Source organism: Camelus dromedarius, chromosome 24, assembly GCF_036321535.1.
Source record: "Camelus dromedarius isolate mCamDro1 chromosome 24, mCamDro1.pat, whole genome shotgun sequence".
NCBI lineage: Eukaryota > Metazoa > Chordata > Mammalia > Artiodactyla > Camelidae > Camelus > Camelus dromedarius.
In genome coordinates this window covers 16,844,567-16,870,813 of record NC_087459.1, presented here as the reverse complement: position 1 = coordinate 16,870,813, position 26,247 = coordinate 16,844,567, and the positions used below count along the sequence as shown (strand labels likewise).

Sequence of the window (26,247 nt, the reverse complement as noted above, 5' to 3'; positions counted from 1 at the left end):
TATTCATTAATATACTTGCAGTATTTCTGATTAGAAAAATAAAATTACATTTATTTCAAAAGAAATAAATTTAATTATTGAGTTAATATTGTGAAAGAAAAATATTGCCTGCCATATCAGTAAACAAAGGAATGCTGCAGCCACCAAGTCATCAGCCACTACCACCTCCTCGGCCGCCAGTGACTGGAGGGAACTCAGGGTGGAGACAAGCAGGCGGCCCCGCCTCTGCAGTCACCCACAGTGGTGCACCCTGAAAGAACTTACTTATAGGATGGGAAAGAACAGGACACTAGCCCTAGGTAGCTAAAGTGCATATCAAACAAATGATTTCAATGAGCCCAGACTTTTGTACCGTCCCATACATAAAAAGAGCTAAGTTCATTAACTTGAGATATCTAGTTTTCTTTTCTTATTTTTTGGAGGGAGGAGGGGTAATTAGCTTTATTTGTTTCTTTATTTTTAGAGGAGGTACTGGGGATGGAACTGAGGACCTCGTGCATGCTAAGCATGTGCTCTACCACTTGAGCTATACCTTCCTCCCTGAGATGTCTACTTTTTTGTAACAGTAATTTTTTGATGTTCCAACTACCTGGTCTTTGCTGCAAAAATTTCTGTATATCCTGGCTCATCCCTTATCTCTTTGGAGCAATCTGAGTGGCTACCTACCAAGCTGGAGTTCTCAGAAAGTCCGCCAAATAAAACATACCTCTCAACTTTTAGATTGTGCATTTTTTTCAGTTGACAATGTTAATAATTTAGTATTAAACTTTAATATTTCCATTTCTCCATTTTAAGGGAAATATCCCCATAAAACTTGTATATAACTATTATCTTTTGCTAGATTTTAGTATACTAACTATGGTTCATAATGATAAAATGCTCCCAGTCTTCTAACAATTGTAACTCTAGGATCTTGTCTTAGAAATGAACAAAGGGAAAATTTATTAGAAAATAAAGGAGAACTTTTCAAAGTGATTCTGAGAAATAACAAAGATGAGGGTAGCATAGCTGTGATCTTTATGTAGAACCTATTTCCCCTGCGTCAGGGAATTAATGAGGTTGTAGTACAGACTGTTCCATATCTGCCTGGCTCTTCTATGGACAAACTCCAAACATCTTTTAAGTTCAGATAGTTAAGAATGTGTACATCTTATACCCAAGCCAGACATACTAGGTTTACATTCTTAGGGAGCATGCTCACCCCACTATTAAATTTAATGTTAGCAATGTCATTCAATCTGGAAAAAACTGGTCTCTCGTAACTTCTGGGCACACTTATATTCTCCTTCATGTCTTGTCTTCTTTTTTTGCTCTTCAGAAGAGTGGTAGGCCGAATATCCATTTGTGAATCTGCCAGCTTATTGACCCTACATACACACACATACACAAAAAAAGCACAAAACATTTTATTTTGTCTATAGCCTCAGTTAATTTTATTTTGGAAATGTCAAACAAGCTTCCCAATTTGGAAAGCTCTTTGATCTTTCCCACTGATTGTCAGGTGTATTGTATGGAGGCAGCATGATAACATGGCTCTCAGCAACCCAGTCAGAGGAACTGCCAATCTGTGGCAAAGTTCCTACCATTCTGAAGTAACATGAGAAAAACGGTTATAATATATTGTTTATTCTACTAAACTGAACTCATTCAAATGAAAAGACTTACCTTTAATCAAAGATAATAACTTTCCTTTGGGGAGTAAATGTTCTTTATGTCATGAAATGATAGGGACATTAGATAGTAAGATTTTTAAGTCCTCACATTTCCCACTAGTGCCTGTGCCTGAGGTTGGGTCTTTTGGTGTGGATACATACGTATATATATGTAATTATAATCTAGGGAGAAAATCCTAAGTAGAATAATAGAAGAAAAATATATCACAGTACATTAGGCGGTAGGAAAGATGAACTGCACTAGTCAAAGTGGTAAAACATTTGACAGAAAATATGTGATGCAAAAAGTGTAACTTTTCTAAGCCACAGAACTATCAAAATCTTTTTAATGCCTCCCTGTTAGCATTTTTATGGAATTCAATGTAATAAATTCTGAACTATGACATTTACAAGCAGATCAATAACATCTACCCTTTAAAAACCATGTATTAAATACTATTAAAAACCTGCTTACAATATCCCTGAAGCATGTCTTTTGTTTGATACTAAAAGGTTAGAGGACTATTGTGCTTAAAATATAATCATGTAATATCTTTCTTAAGTTTTTCTTCTTCATATTTTATTTATTGATAATATATTTCCATTAGGAAGATATTAGAATATAAATAATTAAAAAGAAAAGTATTCCTAATACCTAGAAATAACTTTGAGGAGATATTTTTCTACACATAAGTATAAACAGGCACAAATGCACACATACTCTCTTACAAGTGGCAAAATAAGTTTTTTAGTCCATTTTCATGCAGTATAGTTACTGGTACATTTGGGTTTATATCTGACATCTTGCCATTTATCTTCTTTTTATTTTCCAGTTTTATTTATTTAAGTATGACTGATAAATAAAACATTTAAATGTTTAAGGTATAAAACATGTTTTTTTCAGATTTTTAAAAAATCGAAGTATAGTCAGTTTACAGTGTGTCAATTTCTGGTGTACAGCATAATGCTGCAGTTATAGATATACATACATATATTCATTTTTATATTTTTTCTTTATAGATTACTACAAGATACTGAATATAGTTCCCTATGCTATACAGAAGAAACTTGTTGCTTATCTATTTTATATATGTTAATTAATATTTGCAAATCTCGAACTTCCAATTTATCCCTTCCAATCCCTTTGCCCCTAGTAACCATAAATCTGTTTTCTATGTCTGTGAGTCTGTTTCTGTTTTATAATTAAATTCATTTGTGTCTTCTTTTTTCTTTTTTTTAGATGCCACATATAAGTGATATCATGTGGTATTTTTCTTTCTCTTTCTGGCTTACTTCACTTAGAATGACAATCTCCAGGTCCATCCATGTTGCTGCAAATGACATTATTTTATTCTTTGTTATGGCCGAATAGTATTCCATTGTATAAATATACCACAGCTTCTTTATCCAGTCATCTGTGGATGGACATTTAGGTTGTTCCCATCTGTTGGCTATTGTAAATAGTGCTGCTGTGAACGTTGGGGTGTATATATTTCTTTGAATTAGAGTTTCCTCTGGAAATATGCCCAGCAGTGGGGCTGCTGGATCATAGGGTAAGTCTATTTTCACTTTTTTAAGGAATCTCCATACTGTTTTCCATAGTGGCTGCACCAATTTACATTCCCACCAACAGTGTAAGAGGGCTCCCTTTTCTCCACACTCTCTCCAGCATTTATCATTTGTGGATTTTTAAATGATGGCCTTCCATTCTGACTGGTGAGAAGGTGACACCTCATTGTAGTTTTGACTTGCATTTCTCTGATAATTAGTGATATGGAGGATTTTTTTAATGTGCCTATTGGCCATTTGTATGTCTTCACTGGAGAATTGCTTGTTTAGGTCTTCTGTCCTTTTTTGGATTGGGTTGTTTGGTTTTTTGTTATTAAGTTGTATGAGCTATTTATATATTCTGTAAATTAAACCTTTGTCAGTTGCATCATTTGCAAATATTTTCTCCCATTCTGTAGGTTGTCTTTTTATTTTGCTTATGGTTTCCTTTGCTTTGCAAAAGCTTGTAAGTTTAATTAAGGCCCATTTGGATTATTTTTGCTTTTATTTCTGTTGTTTTGGTAGACTACCCTGGTAGACTGTCTTATTCCTCATAATAGCTATATTAATTTCATTTAGTTGATTGCTTCTCATTGCTGTTAAGGAGCTTTTTAGTTTGATGCAGTCCTATTTGTCTAGTTTTGCTTTTGTTGCCTGTGCTTTTGGTATCATATCCAAGAATCATTGCCAAAACCAATGTCAATGAGTTTTCCCCATTGTTTTCTTCTAGGAATTTTACAGTTTCAGGTCTTGTATTTAAGTCTTTTATCTACTTTGAATTAATTTTTTTCTGTATAGTTTAAGATAAGGCTGTAATTTTTTCCTTTGCATGAAAATATCAACTTTTCCTAACACCATTTATTGAAGACACTATCCTTTGTTGTGTGTTCTTGGCACTCTTATTAAATACCAGTTTACTATAAATGTGTGGGTTTATTTCTGAGCTCTCTACTTTGTTCCATTGGTCTATGTGTGTGTTTTTATGTCATTACTTTACTGTTTTGATTACTGTACCTTTGTAATACGGTTTGAAATCAGGAAATGTGATGCCTCTGGTTTTGTTCTTTTTCATGAGTGCTTTGGCTATTCAGAACTTTTGTGGCTCCACAAAAGAGTTTAGAATTGTTTTTTCCATTTTTGTGAAAAATGCCACTTGGATTTGATAGGGATTGCATTGAATTTATAGATGGCTTTAGGTAACGTGGGCATTTTAACAATTTTAATTCTTCAAATCCATGAACACAGGATATCATTCCATTAGTTTGTGTCTTTTTCAATCTCTTTCGTCAAAGTCTTAAAAGCAAGAGAAGAGTGAATTATCACGTGCAAGGGAACCTCAATAAGATTCTGAGATTTCTCATCAGAAACTTTGAGGGCCAGAAGACATTCAAAATGCTAAAAGAAAAAGATGTCAACCCAGAATCCTTTGTCTAGCAAAACTGTCATTTAAAGTGAGGGAAAAATTACTACATTCCAAGATAAAAACTGAGGGAATTCATGACCCCTAGAATTGCCTTGCAAGAAATGCTCAAGGGAGTCTTGAAAGGTGAATAAAAAGACAGTAGAGAGTAAATCAAAGTCTTATGGAGAAATGAAGATTTCAAGAAAGGTAAATTACGGACAGTTATAAAAGTTAGAATTATTGTAACAATGGCTTGTACATTTACTTTTTGTTTTCAACATGATTTAAGAGACTAATTCACTTAAAGGAAAAAAAACAGTGTAAAAGCCAATATTACTGTAACTTTGGTTTGTAACTCCAAATTTTGTTCTCTACATAATTTAGGACACTAATGAACTTAAAGGAATGATTAGTTTATGATTTTGGACACATAGTATGTAAAGATGTAATTTTGTGATATCAACAACATAAAGAGGTGGGCCAGAGCTATAAAGGAACAGTTTTTGTATGTTATTTGAGTTAAACTGGTATAAATTCAAACTAAAGTGTTATAAATTTAGGAAGTGATGGACAATAACACATTATCGTCAACTAAATGCTGTCTACAAGAGACTCATTAGAGAACTAAGGACACAAAAAGGTTGAAAATGAAAGGATACAAAAAGATATTCCATGCAAATAACGACCAAAAGAGAGCAAGGTTGGCTATACTAATATCAGGCAAAATAGATTTCAAATTGAAAAAGATTCCAAGAGGCAAAAGAAGGATATTATATATTAATAAATTTTCAGTATAGCAAAAGATGTATCAATTATAAACATTTAAACATCTAATTACAAACCATTAAAACATATGAAGCAAAAATTGACAGAATATAAAGGAGAAATAGTTGGTTCTACAGTAATAGTTGGAGACTTCAATACCCTACTCACAGTGATGAATAGAACCAGACAGAAGATAAGTAAGGAAATAAAGAATGTTAACAACTCAATAAACAAATGAGAACTAACAGATAGAACATTCTACCCAACAACAAAAGCTTACACATTCTTCTCAAGTGCACTATGACCTTTTCCAGGACAGACCATATGTTAGGCCACAAAGTAAGTCTCAATAGATTTAAAAGAATAGATAGAATGCAGTGTATCTTCTCTGACCACAAAAAGATGAAGTTAAAAATCAGTAGCAAAAGTAAAACTGGAAAAGTCACAAAATTGTGGAAATTAAACAATACACTTTTATACAATTAATAGGTCAAAGAGAAAGTCAACAGGGAAGTTAGAAAATACTTAGAGATAAATGAAAATAAAAACACAGAGAAAGCAATACTAAGGGGGAAATTTACAGCTACAAATATTTATATTAAAAAAGAAGAAAGATCTTAAATCTTCAATCCAACTTTACAACTTAAGAAACAAGAAAAGGCAGCACAAACTAAAAGCTAGCAGAAGGAACAAAATAATAAAGATTAGAATAGGTATAAACAATATCAAGAGTAGAAAAATATAGAAAAATCAATGAAACTGAAAGTTGGTTCTTTAAAAAGATCAACAAAATTGACAAATCTTCAGCTAGACAGACTAAGAAAAAAGAAGAGAGATTCATATTACTATCATCAGAAGGAAAAGTTGGAACACCACCACCAATTTCACAGAAATAAAAGGACTAAATGTGAATACCATGAGCAACTGTATGTCAAAAGTTGGATACCTTAGATGAAATGGACACATTCTTAGAAACATAAAACCTACCAAGACTAAATCACAAAGAAAAAATTTAAATAGACCTATAACCAATAAGGAGATTGAATCAGTAATAAACAAATCTTCCAACAAAGAAAAGTCCTAAAGACCCTACAAAAAAAAAGTTTTAGAGCTAAAAAATGAATTCAGAAAAGTAGCAGGATACAAAGTGAACAAAAATCAGTTGCATTTCTATACATAAATAATGAACAATATGAAAAGGAAATGATAAAAATAGTTCTATTTACAACAGCATCAAAAAGAATAAAATACTTAAGAATTAACCAAGGAGGTGAAAGACTTGTACAATGGAAACTACAAAATGTTGCTGTAAGAAATTAAAGAAGACATAGATACATGGAAATACCTCCCATGTTCATGGGTTGGATGACTTAATATTGTTAAAATGTCAATACTACCCAAAGCAATCCTCAGATTCAATGCAATACGTGTCAAATTCCCATTGACAGTTTTTGCAGAAATAGAAAAACCCATCCTAAGCTTCTATGGCATCTGAAGGAACGCTGAAGAGCCAAAACGCTCTTGAAAAAGAAGAACAAAACTGGGAGACTCATACTTCCTGATTTCAAAACTTACTACAAAGCTACAGTAATCAAAATGGTGTGGTATTAGCATAAAGCAATACAAATAGACCACGGGAATAGAGTAAATAGCTCAGAAATAAACCACCACATGTATGGTCAAGTGATATAAACATAAAACAAAAGCTTAACGAGTTTGGATTTGGCAATGATTTCTTGGATATGATACCAAAGGCACAGGTAACAAAAGACAAAATAGGCAAATTGTACTTCATGAAAACTAAAAACTTTTGTGCATCAAAAGAGAATATGAACAGAGTGAAAACACAACCCACAGAAAAAGAGAAAATATTTGCCAGTCATACGTCTGTTAAGGAATTAATGTCAAGAATATATAGATAAATCCTAAAACTCAACAACAAAAAACAATCTGATTCAAAAATGGGCAAAGGATTTGAAGAGACATTTCTCCAAAGATGATGTATGAATGGCCAATGCTCATGAAAAGATGCTCAGTATCACTAATCATTAGTAAAATGTAAGTCAAAACTACACTTTTCATCCATTACATGGCTACTGTCAAATAAACAGAAAATAACAAGTGTGAGTGAGAATGTGAAGCCACTGGAATCCTTGAGCACTGCTGGTGGGAATGTTAAATGTTAGCGCCACTGCAGAAAACAGTATGGCATCCGTTAAATATTAAAAACAGAATTACCATATGATCCAATAATTCCATTTCTAGATATATTTCAAAAAGAATTGGAAGCAAGGTCTCAAAGAGTCATTTGTACACAACATTCATAGCAACATTATTCATAATACCTAAAATGTAGAAGCCACCCAAGTAACCACTGACCAATGAATGGATGAGCAAAATGTGGTATATAATACAATGGAATATTATTTAATTTTTAAAAGGAAGCAGATTCTGCAATAAGCTACATAGAGGACCCTTGACGACATTAAGCAAAGTGAACCAAACCAGTGACAGACAAATACTGTATGATCTCACTATATGAGGCACTTACAGTAGTATAAGTCATAAAGAAAGAGAGTGTAATGGTGGCTGCCAGGGTAGGGGTAGGGAGGAATGAGGAGTTATTGTTTAATGGATATAGAGTTTCAGTTTTACAAGATGAAAAGAATGGGGATGAATATTGGTGATGGTTTGTTGCACAACAACGTAGAAGTATTTAATACCACTGAACTATATACTTAAAAATATTCAAGATGTTTAATTTATGTATATTTTACTATTAAAAAAAAAAAAGATAGGAAAGGAGACTGTGGCAAACATTGACAATAACCCCGGGGAGAGACAACCTAAGTGTTATGGTCTAAGAGTTTAAGCTGTAATTCCCAGTGGCAGGTAGAGCATCTGTTGTGGAGATAATGGTTTAAATAACATTAATTCATTTATTCATCCAAGAACATTTCTGAATATTGACTAGGTGGCAGACATGGTTTGAGGCCCCAAGTGTAGTCAGTGGACAAAACAGACATGGTCTCTGCCCTTATGAAGCTTGTTCTAGTTGGGCTCATAAAATAACTCCTTATCCTTTTGCTCCCTATGCAGCTTGCCTAGAGACAGACAAGAGGACATCTGGTTGAATGGCAAAGAGGCTGTAATTATTATAAGTCATTCTTATTATAGTTTATTCCTTATTATAAATTAATGAAGTAGCCCTTAATTTATGTGTATCAGTCTTCTCTGAACTTAATTACTCTAAGGCAACACTGGGATACTGACTATATTAAATTCCTGAGTCTGAGAGAATGAAGTCTGAAAGGGAGCAGGACCCTGTGGACCCCCAACCCCACCCCCTCTGCCTCTTGTTTATAGAAAAGCTGGAGGCTCCCAGGCCTCCCTGAGCCATAGAAGAGCAGGCTCTAGCAGTTATTAGGACAAGCCTGCAGGCACTGGGGGATGGCAATGACTCTGATCACCTAGCTCAATGAGTAACTGAGATTATTCCTTCATTCCCCTTTAAAACTTTCGTGGCTGAACAAAATCTTTGCAGATGGTTTTTGGGGGATGCTGGGTCCACTAGATTGCAGGCATTCTGATTAAAAGCAACTTTCCTTTTTGTTACCAAGGCTGATGCCCCCAGGATTATACCCATGCTCCTCCCTCAAATAAAAACCAGTTACTCTTATCTAAGTATCTGAAGGCAGCTGCTGAGAAGAAATAAGAATTGGTTAGAACCCAGTCCAAGATGGTGGAGGATTTGACTTCCAATGGACCTTAAACTTCATTATATGCTCACTGTAATATATTAGTATGCTAAGCGACACACCCACCAGCACCATAACAGTTGACGACTGCCATGACAACAACCAGAAAAGCTCATACAAGGACCGAAAAACTCAAACAAGGACCGACTGGCTCCATCACAGCTGGAAGGAGGACATGATGGCAGAAGCCTCCCAAAAAGTCCACGTGGCCCGACCCACAGGGGAGCTGTCCCTACTGCCCTTCTTGGCTGAAGGTTCCCCTCTTGAGCACCTCTTTTCCACTCCAGTCCTTTTCTTCCCTTCCCCCTGCTCGAGCACTTTCCTTCCTTTTCCCCTTCTGAGCAATAAAGCAGCTGTTCACACCCTCTGCCTTGGCTGTGCAAATTCTTTCACAGTCAGTGGCAAGAACTCACACTTTGGCGGGCTTCCTAATTTAGGGGTCCCTCCATCTGCTAACAGACCCAGCTCTGTTATTGCACTATCAGGAAAGAGGACATTTTGTACAACCTTTGAAAGGTAGCCATCTGACTTTGCTAAGTAACAGACTGAACTCCCTGGGCATTTTCCTTTTGAACTTCTTCACAGTGCAAGAAACAGACCATGTACAAATTAAATAAATTATGGAAATGTTGGGGAGCAAAATTTGCCACCCCAAAATGTCTCTTTGGCATGTGGATTATTTCCAGCTGAAAACAATCATGGCCCCAAAGACTCAGGAAGTCTTTCCTCTTACCTCCAATTTAGCTGCCTAAAAGATTATTTAGATAAAGGGCCTGTTCCAGGAATAGAGCTATCATGAGAGGTACCTGCAACAAATATAGGGTAGGTGTAGTGGGAAAACTCAGGCAGGGACTAGAGATCAGAGCACACTTTGTGTCCGATAGTCTCTGTAAGGTCCAACAAACAGTTCTTACTGAACATTTGCTTTTCTCCATGTGAATTGCCTTCCTCCCCTCTAAAGTCCCATACCACTACCCCAAGACACCTCTCTTATCTTTAGCTGAAGATGGTATTTAAGGTGAGGTTTTCAGTCATTTTGGTGAGTTACTCAGTTCTCCTGGGTCTCTCTCATGTATACATGTTATTAAACTTTTGTTTGATTTTCTCCTGCTAATCTGTCTCATATCAATTTAATTCTTAAACACGCCAGAAGAATTTAGAAGGGTAGAGGAAAATTTCTTCCTCCCCAACAGAAACATGCTTAGGTCAAAACTTTTAAGTCATTTCTAGTATGGATGCCAAGTTCAACTAAAACTTTCCTATGATGACATAGATATTCTTTTTTTCTTGACTAACTCTTTAATCTTCTGCCACCAAAAGACACACGCAGCAAGGCCCAAGCTCAAAATCTTTACATATTCTTAGCTGAATGTACAGAAATACATTAGCATAAATATTAACATATTTGAAAACATCTGTAACTGTGAATACTTTATTCCAATGCACATTGGGTGGAGTTTGCTCTCTAACTGATGTGGGACTTCATGGGTGGAAGTTTTTTTTTTTAGGTCATTATTTATTACTCACTTTAGGAAGACTTCTTCCATGGTAGTGATTGAAGCACCAAAGCTGGCAATACCCAGCTCTTTTTGTTTCTTTTCCAGATCGTTAAACAGAGCTTCAAACCTAGAAGGAGGGAAGGAAGAGGAAATAAATTACTAGCACTAGTCTAAATACATTTTTTTCAATTTATTTTACTTTCTATTAAATGGAATTAAGAAAAAATATATGACCACTTACTTTTTCCTATTTAATAATTACTTTTATTCCCAGCTGAATTATTAAATTTTTTTAATGTAGTGAAATCCATGAAACATTACATTTATTATTTCATAGTTTTAAGTGATAAATTCATTTGTTTAAAGTCAAGCAGCATTAAGCACATTCACAAGCTGTACAATCATCATCATCCATTTCCAGAACTATTTGACAATCCAAACTAAAACTCTTTACCTGTTCAATAATTCTCTCTTCCTCCATTTCCTCAATTTCATTTTATTTTCTGTCTCTATTGATTTGCCTATTCTATGTGCCTTATGTGAGTTGGAATCATACATTATTTGTCCTTTTGTGTCTGGCTTATTTCAGTTAGCATATTTTTTTCTGCCTTCATCCATATTGTAGCATGTATCAGAAATTCATTCCTTTTCAAGGCTGAGTAATACTCAATTGTTTGGATACACAACATGTTGCTTATCCATCCATTTGCCAGTGGGCATTTGGATTGTTTCCACCTTTCGGATTTTGTGAATAATGTTGCTATAAACATAGGTGTACAAATAATTGTTGGAGTTCCTGCTTTCAATTATTTTTGGTATATACCTAGAAGTGGAATTGCTGGATCACATGGTACTACTATGTTTAACTTTTTCACGAACTGTCATACTGTTTCCCACAGCAGATGTACCATTTTACATTCCCAACAGCCATGCACATTCTCAAGTTTCTCCATATCCTTACTAATATTTGTCATCTTTTGTGTTTTTGATTTGCATTTCCCTAATGAGTAAGTTATGTGCTTATTGGCAATTCGTACATCTTTTTTGGAGAAATGTATATTCAAGTCCTTTGCCCATTTAAAAATTAGGTTTTTAGATTTTTTTGCTAGATGAGTTTTCAGTATTGTTTTGTTCTGTAATAATTTCTGGTTAGCCACGGGGAAAATGTTTAGGAGGTCATTATTCTGTAATGCTTACTGTGAAACAAATGGAAATAAGGAAGAGATATTCACCTTACCAAATTTCTCCTTACTATAACCTGATCTTTGATACAAATCTTTTGTTCTTCTAAAAAATTATCAATTTATTTTCCATAAGTGTTAAGAACTACAGCTAGTTGATAAAACTTAATTTATTCACATGTGGTTCCTACATCAAATGGAAAAGAGTGCTCAAATTGTAAGGGGTATAAATCACTAGACAACAGAAAATGGAGTTAGTGAAGCAGAAGCTGAGAACTGAGAGAGAGGATGTCATCAAATAGCTAGGTGAGTTGTACGGAAGTGTTGCTAATTGTGCTGTAATTACTACCAAGGAAGAATGAACAGTTTTAGGTTCAAAAGACCTTCTCCAGAAACCCATTCACTTCTTAAACACTCTCATTCTCAGTAAGGATCTATCAAGGATATGTATGATTACCCTCAGACACGGTGGACTGAAAACTTCATCTTCTAATTTCTTTCATATTTTAGCTGAATTTCACTTCCATCTAACTTTAGCCAGCTTTGATAATTGGTTCTACTCTTACCCTCCAGTTCAGTCTGAACCCACTCCCTGTGACAACTCTTCATACAAGTAGTTGTCATCTTATTTTTCCCTACTATAGAGACCTATTCTGTGAGCTACATGGACTATGGACATTTTATTCCGGTTGTTTTTTTCTCTCTCTTTCAATACTTGGTTTAAAATTATCCTATTAAAGAAAACTTCATTCTGAGCAAACACATTCTTCCCCAACTTCATAATTTACTTCTGTGCCATGTATGATCCACTGTCCCTGGCCCAGAAATCCACATCTAATGTGTTGATATTAATCTGTGTGACTAGTTATTCATTTCTCAGAGATTCTTCCATGAGCTGTCTTCCATGTCTGAAGTATTTAGTAGGAAGACACAATGAAAATATTACCCATTTCTAAATTCTTACATTTCCTGTTTTGGACTTAATATTAATGATATATTAATTATTCATGGTTTCTTCTGATAATATCATTTGCATACATATTATATGGGAAGGGCAGGTGTTGTGCTAAGTTTAAGCAGCTTCTCTAACATGTTTCTTTCAGAGACACTCTGCACTTCCAGATGTTAAAAATACAATGCAATGTTAGAAGTACCCAACAAAACCTCTGCTGAATCAATGTCCCATTGTAGTTTCTTTCATTTCCCTTACTCTTCCTCATGACTGGGGCTGAGGTTCACCCCAACTGTCTCAATACTGATCCATGCTCCTGCTTTTCAAGAAGGTTCAGATTTACTCTCTGAATAAGTGTAGCTCCATCAAGTAATTCCTCTTCCTTTTATTCCTCTTCTAGGATACAAAATATGATTACTTTCATATCTCTTCATTTATTGGAGTCTTGGCGGCCTGACTCCTGTGTGTTATGTCCTTCATTCTACCAGAAGGTCTATATGACATAGACATGTAAAGCAATATCCTACAAATTGTTCTTCTCTTCTTGTGTACGCCAGCCACCGTGCACCTACGGGACATCTAGGTAGTACTAACTTCAGACAAGAAGATAAAAATGGCGCACTCCCCGAAGGTTAATGATGAGTAATTATCCTTACCTTCCATTTCTCTTAGCTTAAAATGAGAATCCCAGGTAGAATTATCATCCCTGTGTCTCTTCTGTATTATTAATTTGGCTAACTACTGAGATCAAACTCCCTGTTTTTTCTATGTCTTTGTCACCCTTGCTCCAAGAGTTGCCATTTAAGCTACTTTCTTCTTTCATCATCTTAATATTCCCCTGAACCTTACTCAACATACATAAAATTTTTATACCACAAACATCTTACTGTTAGTTATATCCCTTATTAATACTTGGAAGCTAGCTATAGGCATTAGTTTGCAATTCTTCCTCCTCACTCCTTCCACCTCAAAAAGAAACCAGAATGAAAAATATAAAATAAGCCTTGAATGAGCTTGAACTTATGAAGCAATCTTCTGTACAGTGAGAGGAATTTTCAGCTGTGAACTCCTCAACTCTAGTTGACAAATGATACCTGTAACTGGAGACCTGGCTTGTTAGCAAAATACTACTTACTAAGCTTACTAAACTTGGAAAATTCAAAATGGTTTCTGGCACCCAAAACATTCACGTAGAAATCTCTGAATCTATACCTGTGTGCATGCTCTTTGGGTAGGATAAATGACAATTCAGTTCCAAAACAGCTTTCCAAAATGGCACCCGGAATATGAGATTGAATCATTGCAGAGACCTCATCAACATCACAATGTGGTTCCCTCTCCATGACTATGTGATATCCAGCACCTGAGAGAAACCATTTAGAAGACCAGATGAAGTAGTTTTGTACTTTTTCATTTCCCTGTAGGACCAAATTTGACTCGCCATGATTCAGGTAACCAGGTCCACAGGGAAGAAGACATGGTATGTCGTAGACATTTTGTTATAACTGAGGATTCTCACACCTAAAACTTCCAAATGTTGCTCCAAGAACCAAGACATTGAATAAATAGCAACTTCCTCTATAATTTCAATAATTTTCTTCATGAATGATAATAACTTAATGTATATAACCAGATACAGTATATGTATGAAAAAAGGGCCCTGTTATCTGGTTACTTATATTTGAAACTCAAATCTTGATAAATATTCATTTATTGTCATTGGCTGTCCATTGTGTATTAAGTATACATCTAGGCCCTGGGGACAGAGCAGTGAACAAAGCAGGTAAAATTCCTGCCTCCTTAAGAGCTACTTTCTAGACAAAGGAGACAGATACTAATAAAGTGGAGTAAGTTAGAATAAAGAGTGTGTTAGAAAAAGTAAAGCAAAGAAGGTAGATATGAAATGTTGAAGGAATGTTGTTAAATTTTAGACAGTATGGAAAGCCTGACAACATGATTTCTGATTAAAGACCTTAAGGAAATCAGGTAACTTATATACTTTATTAGTGCTTTGCCTACATAGAGAAATCATTCTCTGGATTTGGAGGAAAACATCACTGTTTTAAAATATATGCATTTCAAATGGTCACAGTATTTGCATTTGTATTACTGACTAAGTTTTTTCAAAAGAATAATAGATTTTAAGCACAGATCTCTTAGCTGATAATCTGGTTTACTTACCTGGCTTATGGTGGGGAAGACACTATTACTCCATTTTACAAATGAGGCAACTGACATCCAGAGAATGAAATGACTTATCCATTATTTACCAGCCATCGGAACCCAAACTACTTTTGGTTTACTTACAAAATTATATGTAAATTATTTTTCGCTTAGCAGGAATCATGACAATAAGCTTCTCAACTGTCTGTCCTTTTAGGATGCCAAGCAATAGAAAATGCCTTCTTTGGCAGAGAGGCAAGGTAGTTAGTGAGACCTGAATATTGATACCAATGTGGAATTTTGTATGCTCTCAAAGAAGTGAACACAAATCCCAGGCTTTTGAGTAAAATATAAGAAGTTCAGTTTAAGCATATTGAAAGTTTAGCACCTAAAAGAAGGGACTTGAATATCCCAAAATATTATATCTTTAGAATATCCAGTTACATATTATGTATTATCTTACCAATAATTAGTAAAATTGGTGGATGCTATTAGAAATTATTATAAATGATTTGTTTATCAAAAGCATAGTTGTTTAAATCATGTGACCCTTAACTCAGGTACCCAATTCATATGGCATAAATCTAATTTTGGATATAGAGCCCCTTACAAGTCAGTTGTGAAACTCAAACCTATAAGGTTATCATAAACTTTGAACTAACTGGGTAAATAAATATGACTTAGATAAACTTTTTGATATATCTGGGCCACAGTTTTGCATTCTATAAAATGGGGTGGTTGTTTTGAATATTCAATATGCCATATAAAGTGGATGCCATAGTAAGCAGTATGGAGGAAATAATTAAGATGAGTTGAATGAATTCAAATACTGGATAAATGAATGAAGAAGCAATTCATCCTTAGTTATCTCTACATTCACACTCTCTGATTTTGGATTCCTATAACTGTAATTTTAGCCCTCAGTAGCTCACTGTTTCATGTATTAGTTTCATCCTCTAAAAAAGCTTTATCAAGTCAAAGACTCTTTTATTTCACTTATATGATTCTTTCATTTTGCACTACATCCTCACTGTAAATTGCCACATTTTAGAATTATCTCATCACACTGGGGATTTGATATTAGTTTGGCAAATGAGATATGAGGATTAGAAATAATTGTTTTCTCTACTTTCTCTCCTCATCAATCAGTCAATTATTCACCTAAAATAAATCTATTAGACAGTACAAGTACATTCCAGGGACAAAGAAAACTGTTAGTAGGTGCAAAACAAGAGAATTCGGCATGGCCTTTGTAGGTTGATAAAACCATTTCCTGAATCTAAAGCTATGTATTGGAGAAAAAGTGAGCATATATTTATAAAAATATGCATATTGTAAAGGGCCTTAAAAACCAACTAGAATAGTTGTGACCTAATTAATAGGACAGAGGGAGTCGTTGAAGTTTTCGATATATAGACAAAATATACTTAAAAATCTTGTTAGAAGACTATTAAGGCACCAATATCCTAAGAATGATCAAAGGGAGGAGAGACCATATATTTGTTTCAGGAAGATTGAAGAGCCACAGCACTGCAGGGTCCCATCGACCATGATGGCAATTCGGTCACCCAGGACATCAGCTTCATCCATGTAGTGGGTGGTCAGTAAGATGGTACGATCACGTTTAAATTGCTGAAGGAGATCCCAGGTGGCCCTCCTTGAGACTGGGTCCATGCCAGATGATGGTTCGTCAAGTATCACTACCTAAAAACCAGAAGAACAATTCCATAACCACTGATAATTGATGATATGCTACTTGTGGGATAATTTACTACTTGAGGGGAACACATTTAAACAAATACAAAGAGTCTGGACTAAAAATAGTGGTAAAAACTCTAGGAAAAAAAATCCTAAACTGTAATTTAAATTAAACAGTTGAGCCAATAATGCCATTTCATTCTGATTATTACTGGCAATGTTCCTTTAAGATTCATATGAACTCTCAGGTTTTTGTCAGCTGAGTTTTCCAGACCAGCTGGCAGAAATCCATTTTTAGTGCCCCTCTCTCTGCCCACCCACCCTCTCTCTCATTCTCTCTTTCTTAATACCTTGGAGCCCCCTAAAAGTGCTATAATGATGGAGAGTTTGCGCTTCATTCCTCCAGTTAGTGACTTTGAAAATGTATCACGCTTTTCTAGCAGGTTAAAAGTAGACAGCATATGGTCCATTTCCAGAAGAGACACCTCCTGACGTATATTTTTTACCTAGAAAGAGGAGCCAGAATTTACATGGTGCATCCAGTTTATCCTCAGGTCATAAGTTTTCTTACACATCTGTATAGATAAATGAAGTTTCTTTTAACTGTATCCTGAAAGAATTTTATACCAGCTCTTTTCTGACATCAGCTACGTAGTGTCTTCTTCCCATTGCCTCCCTTTATGTCTAAAGGAGAGTTCCTAAAAAAAGAATTTTCAGAATTTATAAAGATACCTGAAGATCATGAATAGAGGCAGACAAGAAACCTATCTCTAGCTTCCAGATATGATGAAGTAAACACACACAACCCTTTATCTCCCACTGAACTCGATTATTAAACATGGAGAACTATAAAAAGTAAACATCAGCCGCTGGATCAGGCCAAGAACATCATAATCTGAAGTGCCACTGAACCAGTGTTGAGTTTACCATCTTTCCCTTATGTATCCTCCAGCCTGAGCTGAAAGCAATCCAAAGCCTGGAAGTGAGCACTGCAGTGCAGACAGAATGAGATTAAGGATAAATCCTCTAGAAGAGTGGAAAAGGAAAAACTCCTAAAGCTCTGAGGAAATGTGGGAGGGGCAGTCCCATTTTTCCCCCTCTGTTCTCTTGTGCTCCACCCCATGGGAAGTCTTGGGACAGGAATGGTGGCAAGACTGGAAAAGAGTGGGAATCCTGCAAAAGCCAAAACTCTGAGGGGGAGGAAATCTTCTTCTCAGTTCAGTGGAACCATGGCTCAGAAAAGACATAACCCAATTGGTTTTTACTGCTCTCTCTCTGTCTTCCTGCCACTAGGATGTGGCACAATCATGAAGGTTGAGTGTCTTCTGGCTAGGGAGCAGAAATGGTAAATATAAAAAGTATTTTTCTCTTATGGTTCTTTGAACATGCTAGAGGATTTCAAGCAAAAAATATAACATTGTCTGATAATGTTTTCAATATATGTCGGTGTAATATATGACAACTACAGCTTAAAGGGAGGAGGATAAAATACCTAATGCAGTCAAGTTTCTACATTCAACACAGTTGGAGAATATTGATTCTAAATAACTGTGAAAAGCCTAGTCTATATTTTGTAGTTCCTAGAACAACCACCAAAAATGCATACAAGAGATATAGAAAAAAAATCACAATAGATAAATTAAAATGGAGTACTAAAAATGTTTAAAACCCAAATTAAGACTGGAAAGGGGAAACAGAGGGAAAATGCAGTGGGAACAAACAGGAAACAAATAATAAAATGGTGTACTGAAATCCAGCATATCAATACTTAAAAATAAATGGCCTCAACACAACAATTGAAAGAGACTGTCAGATTATATTTAAAAAATGACTCAGCTATATACAATGTCTACAAGAAACTCACTTAAAATTTAATTATATAGGTAGGTTTAAACTGAGCGAATGAAGAAGATACACTATGGAAACACGAATCAAAAGAAAGCTGGAATGGTTATATTAATATCAGACAGAGTTGATTTCAGAGCAAAGAAAAGTACCAGAGATAAAAGAAGGACATTACATTTTGATCCTAATGTAACAGGATCCTAAACAATCCTAAATGTGCATAACCTAACAATAGAACTTAAAATAGAGAAAACAAAAATGACAACTGAAATGAATAGAAAAATATATGACTATAGTAGGAAATTTCTATACTCCTCACTCAAATACAGACCCACTAGACAGAAATCAACAAATATAACAGAAAAACCAAACAACAACCTTAAGTTACTGAATCAGCTGATGTTTACAGAAAATTACAGAAAATTCCAATCAAAGAGCAGAAAACATTCTCAAGTGTGTATAGAACAGTCATCAAGATAGACCATATTGTGAGTCATAAAAGCGTAGCAATTTAAAAACATTTAGAGTAACACCAAGTATGATCTCTGACCAATATAGAATTAAATTAAAATAACAGAAAGAAAACAGGACAACTTTTCATCACTTGACATTAAAGAAAATAACTTGTAAATGATCTGTGAGTCACAGAAGTCTCAAGAAATATAGAAAATATTTTGAACTGAATAAAAATGAAAATATAGTGATAAAACATCAAAAAATAAATCTCCAGATGCAGATGGTTTTACTTTACCTAACATTTAAGAAGAAATAAAGTTAATAATCAATAAAATAAAATAAAATAAATTTCAATTTCTTCCAGAAAATATGAAAGAAAGGAACACTTCCCAGCTCATTTTATGAAGCCAGTACTATCCTGATACCAAAACCAGACAAAGGCAAAGCAAAAAGGATACAGGCTAATATAGCCTTCACAAACTTAGTTCTGAACAAAATATTATCAAATCAAACTGAGTGATGAATTAAAAAATACCATGACCAAGTGAGGATTATTCTCCATCTGTAAGGCTGTTCCAATATTCGAAAATCAATCAATGTAATCTACCACATTAACAGTCTAAAGAAGAAGAAAAACCACACAGTCATTAATAGACACAGGAAGAGCCGTTGATCATATACTATATTCACTCATAATAAAAACTCCCAGCAAACTAAGAATAGAAGCAACTTCCTTAAAGGTGATAAAGGGTATATACAAAAAAAAAAAAACACAAAAAACCCTTAATGCTGAAAGACAGTGCTTTCCTCCTGAGATCAAAACAAATCAAGAATGCCCATTCTCAATAATCATATTCAACAGCATACTGTTCCTAACCATTGAAAAAGGTAAGAAAAAGAAAGAAAAGGCATACAGACTGGCACACAAAAAAGAAATTCTCCCTATTCTCCGATGACATGATTGTCTATGTATAAAACCAAGAAAACTACAAAAAACACTCCTAAACCTAATAAGTGAGCTTAGCAAGGTCAGAGGATAATAGGTCAACACACAAATATCAGTCATTTTTCTGTGTACAATATATCAACAACTGGAAGTGAAAAAAAGTAAAGCTCCATATAATAAAATGAAACATGCACATACACACATATCTAGGAAAATAGGTATTGGATCTGTGTACTCAAAACTAGAAATGGTGATAAAAGAAATTGAAGACCTAATTCAATGGAGAGAGATACTGTGGTCAAGTATTTGAAATCTCAACGTAGTAGCAATGTTAATTTTCAACAACACGATATATAGATTTAACGTAATACCAATCAAAACTACAGCAGAACTTTCACAGATATATAAAAGATAACACAAAATAATTTCAGGAAGGGCCAAGCGGCTGTAATAGCTAAAATGCTTTAGGAAAAGAAACATAGTTGGATGAACAGCACTATCTATATTGAGACCTACTATAAAGTGATACTACTTAGGACAGTGTGGTATTTGTAAAGTGATACACACACAGATTAATGGAACAGAAAAGAGAGAAAATAGTGTTCACAAATAAGCCATAGAAATATGACCATTTAATCTCTGACAAGTGTGCAAAAAACAAAAAGATGAGAGAATAGTACTTTCAAAAAATGGTGTTAGAACAATTAGTTATACACATATGCAAAAAATGAACTAAACTGTAGGTCTTTATACAAAGACTAACTTGAAATGGATCACAGTGTAACATGTAGAACTACAAAAATTTGGAAGAAAATACAAAATAAAATGTTCATGTCCTGGAGTTAGGCACAGAGTTCTAGAAAAGATAGTAAAGGGCTAGAACATTAAGAATTGGATTTCAATATTTAAAAAGTTTTGCCCTGCAAAAGACATTTTCAAGAAAAGAAAAGACAAGCTACAGTTTGGGAAAAATATTTGCAAAGCACATATCCAACAAAGGACATATCTAGAATATATAAAGAGTTCTTAAAAATTAAATAATAAGGAAACAAACAGCCCATATTTTTAAAAAAGGACAAAGGGTCTGAACAAATAAGTCACCAAAAAGGCTATAAAAATGGCAAATAACCACATGAAAGATGATCAACATTATTAGCTTGCATGAAATGCAAATTAAAACCATGATTAGATAGAACTACACATCTATTAGAGTGGTTAATTTTTAAAAGGTATTAAGACCAAATTCTGGCAAGTATGTGGAGCACTTAGAATTCTCATACATTGCTCATAGGAGTGCAAAATGTACAGCCACTCTGGAAGAGTTTGGCAGTTTCGAATAAAGTTGAACTCTTATAATTTATATCATCCAGTAATCCTACTCTGAAAGAAATGAAAACTTATATTTGTATATGAAACTCAGAACAGATTTATTTATACTCATCAAGCTTGGAAACAACCCAGGTGTCCTTCAGTTGGTATACTGTTACATCCAAACATGAAATACTATTTAGCAATTAAAAGAAATCCACTGGTGATCATGGAACAGCACAGATGGATCTCAAAGGCACTATGCTCTGTGTAAATAGATAATCTCTGAAGATTACCTACTATATGATTCCATTTACGTGATATTCTTAAGACAAAATAGCTGTGATAAAGGACAGACCAGTGGTGTTACCTGGGGAGAGGGATGACTACAAAGGAATAGCATGAGGGAGTGTTTGAGGGTGATGAAACTGTTCTGTATCCTGATTGTGCTGTTGGTTAAATAGGTTAAAGTTCATAGATCTGTATATAAAAAGAAATAAGTTAAATTTTCTGTACAATTAAAAACAATCTGACTCACCACAGAGTAGAAAAAAAGGTGTTCTGATAGTGTCAAATCATTAAACAACAAGTCATGCTGTGGGCAAAAGCCCAAGCTTTCTCGAATCTTAATTATGTTCTTTGTGATGTCATATCCATCAATATAGGCCTGTCCTCTCGTAGGAGGGTAACAACCTACAAATAAGCCAAAGACGTGACAAAAGCTGAGCTTTGGTGAGAGAACATAAGATGGTGCAAGTTAGCATCTCAAATTCAATCTATTTGTGAATTACTCAAAGGAATTAGCACTGTCTCCTGCAGAAGAATACTTAACAGGAAAATATCAAGTTATACCTATCTACCTAAATTTTCTTTTTTCTTTCTTTTTTTGCATGTGTATATTTATTTTCTACAATGGGTATGGATTATATTGGTAATAAAATTTTAAATAATTTGCTATATTTCAGTGTATTTGCATTGCAATCAGCCAGTTACTATATTTGTGAACCACATTAGGTACTATGCAGATGCTATGAAAATCATAGAGATCTGGAATATTTAACTTTTCTCAAGAAATTTAAATACTAATAACAAGTCCAGGATTCCTCATTTGGCAATATGTAAGAAAGAAACTATAAAGCAATTTAAACCCTATCAATCATTTATTGTATCTAAAATATAATTTTTAATTGAGATGTCTTTGCCATCTAACATTATATTAGTTTCAGGTATACAACATAATGATTTTAGATTTGTATATATTATGAAATGATCAAGATAAAAAGTCTAGTTAATATCCAGTACCATACATAGTTACATTTTTTTCTTATGATGAGAACTTTTAAGATTTACTCTCTTAGCAACTTTCAAATTTAACTGTAGTCACCATGCTGTAATCACAATCCCATGACTTGTTTATTTTATAACTGGAAGCTTGTACCTTTTGACCTCCTTCATCTATTTAGTCTGTGACGGTACTGAAACTTGGCACTACCTCCTCTGCCATTTTGCCCTGGATGGTTGCTTTTGCGCTGCATTTGCTGTATAGATAGGACTTCAATAGATAGAAAGTTGATTCAGACATTTCCAATGAGAGAAAGGGCATGAGCATATGTAGATGGGAAAGTGCGTAATATGTATTCTTAAATAACATGTAAAGCATGGCACCTCACACTAGTCAGAATGGCGTATTATAAAAAGAAATAAAGAGAAGAAATAACAAGTGTTGGCAAGGATGTGGAATAAAGGGAACCCTCATGAACTGTTGGTGGGAATATGATTGGTATAACCACTATGGAAAACAGTGTGAAGGTTCTCAAAAAATTAAAAATACCATATGAGATCGCTCATATGTGGAATCTAAAAAACAAAAACAAAAACAAACAAACAAACAAAAACAAAGTGTAAATAAAGGACAGAAATAGACTCACAGACAGAGAATACAGACTTGTGGTTACCAGGGGGGTGGAGGGTGGGAAGGGATAGACTGGGATTTCAAAATTGTAGAATAGACTACACTGTATAGCACAGGGAAATATACACAAAATGTTATGATAACTCACAGAGAAAAAAATGTGACAATGAGTGTGTATATGTCCATGAATAACTGAAAAATTGTGCTGAACACTGGAATTTGACACAACATTGTAAAATGATTATAAATCAATAAAAAATGTTAAAAAAAAAAAAAAAGAAAAATGAATCTGGGCCAAAAGAAGAAGTGAGGCCCTAAAAAAGCCATAAATTGCTAGTAATTGAGATAAAAAAGAATTATTGTTACTATTTCTTAAAGCTTTTAGCTGTTATCAGATGCAGCATCACTATAGCACTGGTAAGTGTAAGACGAGTCATGACAGTTTTGAGAAATTCTAAACATTTTCATCAAATGTTCAAATTTTGGGGAACCAATGAAAAAGCTGACTAAAAATTTTGTTATGATTTCTGAGTATATGGGAAAAAGTAAATAGACCTATGACTTAAATCTGTTCAGACAGATCTTTTGCTAAATTAATGTCAGTAACAATATAGTAATAGTTTTCCTTCCCAACTGACAATATATGCTTAAATTCAGAGATAAATTATTATGATTTTTAATTCTTCCTCATATTTTGTGACTGAAAAGTCCAAAATGGGATCACCCAAGTGAAATAGAACACCATTATTTTTTCAATAAACCTTAAGCCTTTAGCTTACAAGAAATACTTTCACTATGCTTTTAAAATATGTGACTTTTCAAACATTCAAATTTTATATTCCAACATAACACTAAATACTTCCTTATGTTATTACATATTTACTTTTAAATGAAGTAGTTTGTCTTATTTCTTTTTCAAAGGGAGGTATCGTGGCAAATAAAAACAGGTTAGCCAACTTGGAGAATGACTACAATATTGGTGAAAATTATAGATTATAAATTCTAAAATAATATATATTTTGGCCTTTCTTTTGAAAGTTTAAGAAATATAATTTTTCCCCTTTCTGAAAATTTGTATCCAATATGTCAATCTTTTATATGTTTCATAAGTATATTCCTGCTGTGTTAGCATGAGTCTGTGGTTATGTGTAAAGGCTGATTTAATATATATTATTAGGATGTATTATTTCGGGGAGGGAATGATGATCATCTGGTGTTTGTGTTTTGAAAATGGCAGGTGAAAATGTTGTTCATTTTTAGTCAAAAATGTGCAGGGATATAAGAAAAAGAAAACCCTAAGTTTCCAGTTACATTTTTTGAACTTTCAAACTTCTAAAAATTTGTTCTTTGATATTCAATTCACATCTCATTTTCATCTGGGATGTACAGTTTAGTAAAATATGAGATATGTTTAATTTTAACTTGAGTTACTCATCTTAATTAGTATTTTTATGAATGATAATGCAGCTATAAGAACAAGTTTCTATATATTTTCATTTGTTGATTTGCTTGAAATTTTTCAAATATGTTAGTGGTTTTTGAAATTGTTATTCTCTTGTAGAATTCATGAAGTAATATTTAATGTTAATGAATGTGTGAATTAAACTGTATAAACAAACAAAAAAAATAGAAGGTTCCTCAAAAAATTAAAAAAGAGAATACAACCACTAATTTGAAAAAGATATATGCACCTCCGTGTTCATTGCAGCATTATTTACAATAGCTAAGATGTAATGGAAGCAACCTAGTATTCACTGATAGATGAGTGGATAAAGAAGATATGAGATCGACTGATCGATCTATCTGTCTGTCTGTCTAGATTGATCGATCTGTCTGTCTGTCTGTCTGTTTGTCTATCTGTCTATCTATAATGGAATATTACTCAGCCATAAAGGATGAAATCTTGCCATTTGTAACAACATGGATGGACCTAGAGGGTATCACCCTAAGGGAAATAAGTCATAAAGAGAAAGACAGGTACCATCTGACTTCCCTTATACGTGGAATCTAAAAAACAAAACAAACAAACATAACAAAACAGAAACAGTCATAGATACAGAGAATAAACTGGTGATTTCCAGAGGGGAGGGGGTTTGGGAGAATGGGTGAAACAGGTGAAGGAGATTAAGAGGTGCAAACTTCCAGTTATAAAATAAGCAAGTCATGGGTATGAAATGTACAGCATAAGGAATATGGTCAGTAATATTGCAATAACTTTGTATGATGACAGATGGTTAGTAGACTTATCATGGTGACCATTTCATAATGTATAAAAATATTTAATCACTATGTTGTACACCTGAAACTAAAGTAGTATTTTAAGTCAATTATACTTCAATAAATAAATAAATGTTCTCACCACAAAAAGAAAAAAATAAAGCATGGAGTGGGTCCCAGGATAACTTATGTACAGCATATGTATATTGCATATATTATCATGAAGGTAACAATAATTCAAATCATAACCTTCTGATGTTAGCTAGGCAGTCATTCTTTTAAGAAGAGTTTTAATTGAGATTTAGAGGGAGTCAGTTCAAATATATAGAACAGCAGAGAATATGAGTAGTGTCTGCCCCTTCTGTCTTAGTTTTGGTATCACTTTTGTATCAAGGATAGGCTATTTTATCTCAACCACTAGGCTTAGCCCAGCTCCAGCCTCTAGGACTTACACTAACCTCACCAACAACATGGGATTCATTGTTCCAGTGGTCTTAGTATTCCTTATCCATTCTTCCTTTCTAGTAAATGCAGTATTTCTAAAGTATAAACCTTGATAAAATACTCTTCCGTGGCTTGTCATTGGTCTCAGAATAAATTCTAAACTTGACAGCATGGCTTCCCCAACCTTTTATAATTTGACTTTTTGATTACTCATCTGGCTTCATCTTTTACCATTATTTAAGTTCCTTCTTTGGTCTAGTCATATAGATGTGCCATGCCTTTAAGTTTCCTATTCTTTGCTAATACCTGTAATATTCTTCTTCCCTTCCCTTCATAGCTCTTTATACTTCCTATTTGACTCACATTTGATGTCACTTCCCTATTCATCCCCAAATCAGGTTAGATGTCATTCTATTGAGTGAATAGCATCCTACATCTCCCTTCTTACTTATGATTTGTTGTATGTTTCAAGTTTCTTGTGGGTATCTCTACCAGAGTATA

The 26,247-nt window shown here is 34.1% G+C and overlaps 1 protein-coding gene across 1 annotated transcript in view; it reads right to left on the bottom strand.

Annotated features, from left to right (window-relative positions):
* Positions 1 to 26,247, bottom strand: part of LOC105098877 (phospholipid-transporting ATPase ABCA3) — a 123,230-nt gene that overhangs the window by 42,400 nt on the left and 54,583 nt on the right. Inside the window, exons 14-19 of the mRNA XM_064478510.1 lie at positions 21,712 to 21,866; positions 16,969 to 17,124; positions 16,414 to 16,624; positions 13,970 to 14,120; positions 10,653 to 10,751; positions 1,202 to 1,367 (exon numbers count right to left, since the gene is read on the bottom strand). Of these exons, the coding sequence (XP_064334580.1) occupies positions 1,202 to 1,367; positions 10,653 to 10,751; positions 13,970 to 14,120; positions 16,414 to 16,624; positions 16,969 to 17,124; positions 21,712 to 21,866 (938 nt within the window). The remainder of the gene's footprint in view (positions 1 to 1,201; positions 1,368 to 10,652; positions 10,752 to 13,969; positions 14,121 to 16,413; positions 16,625 to 16,968; positions 17,125 to 21,711; positions 21,867 to 26,247) is intronic.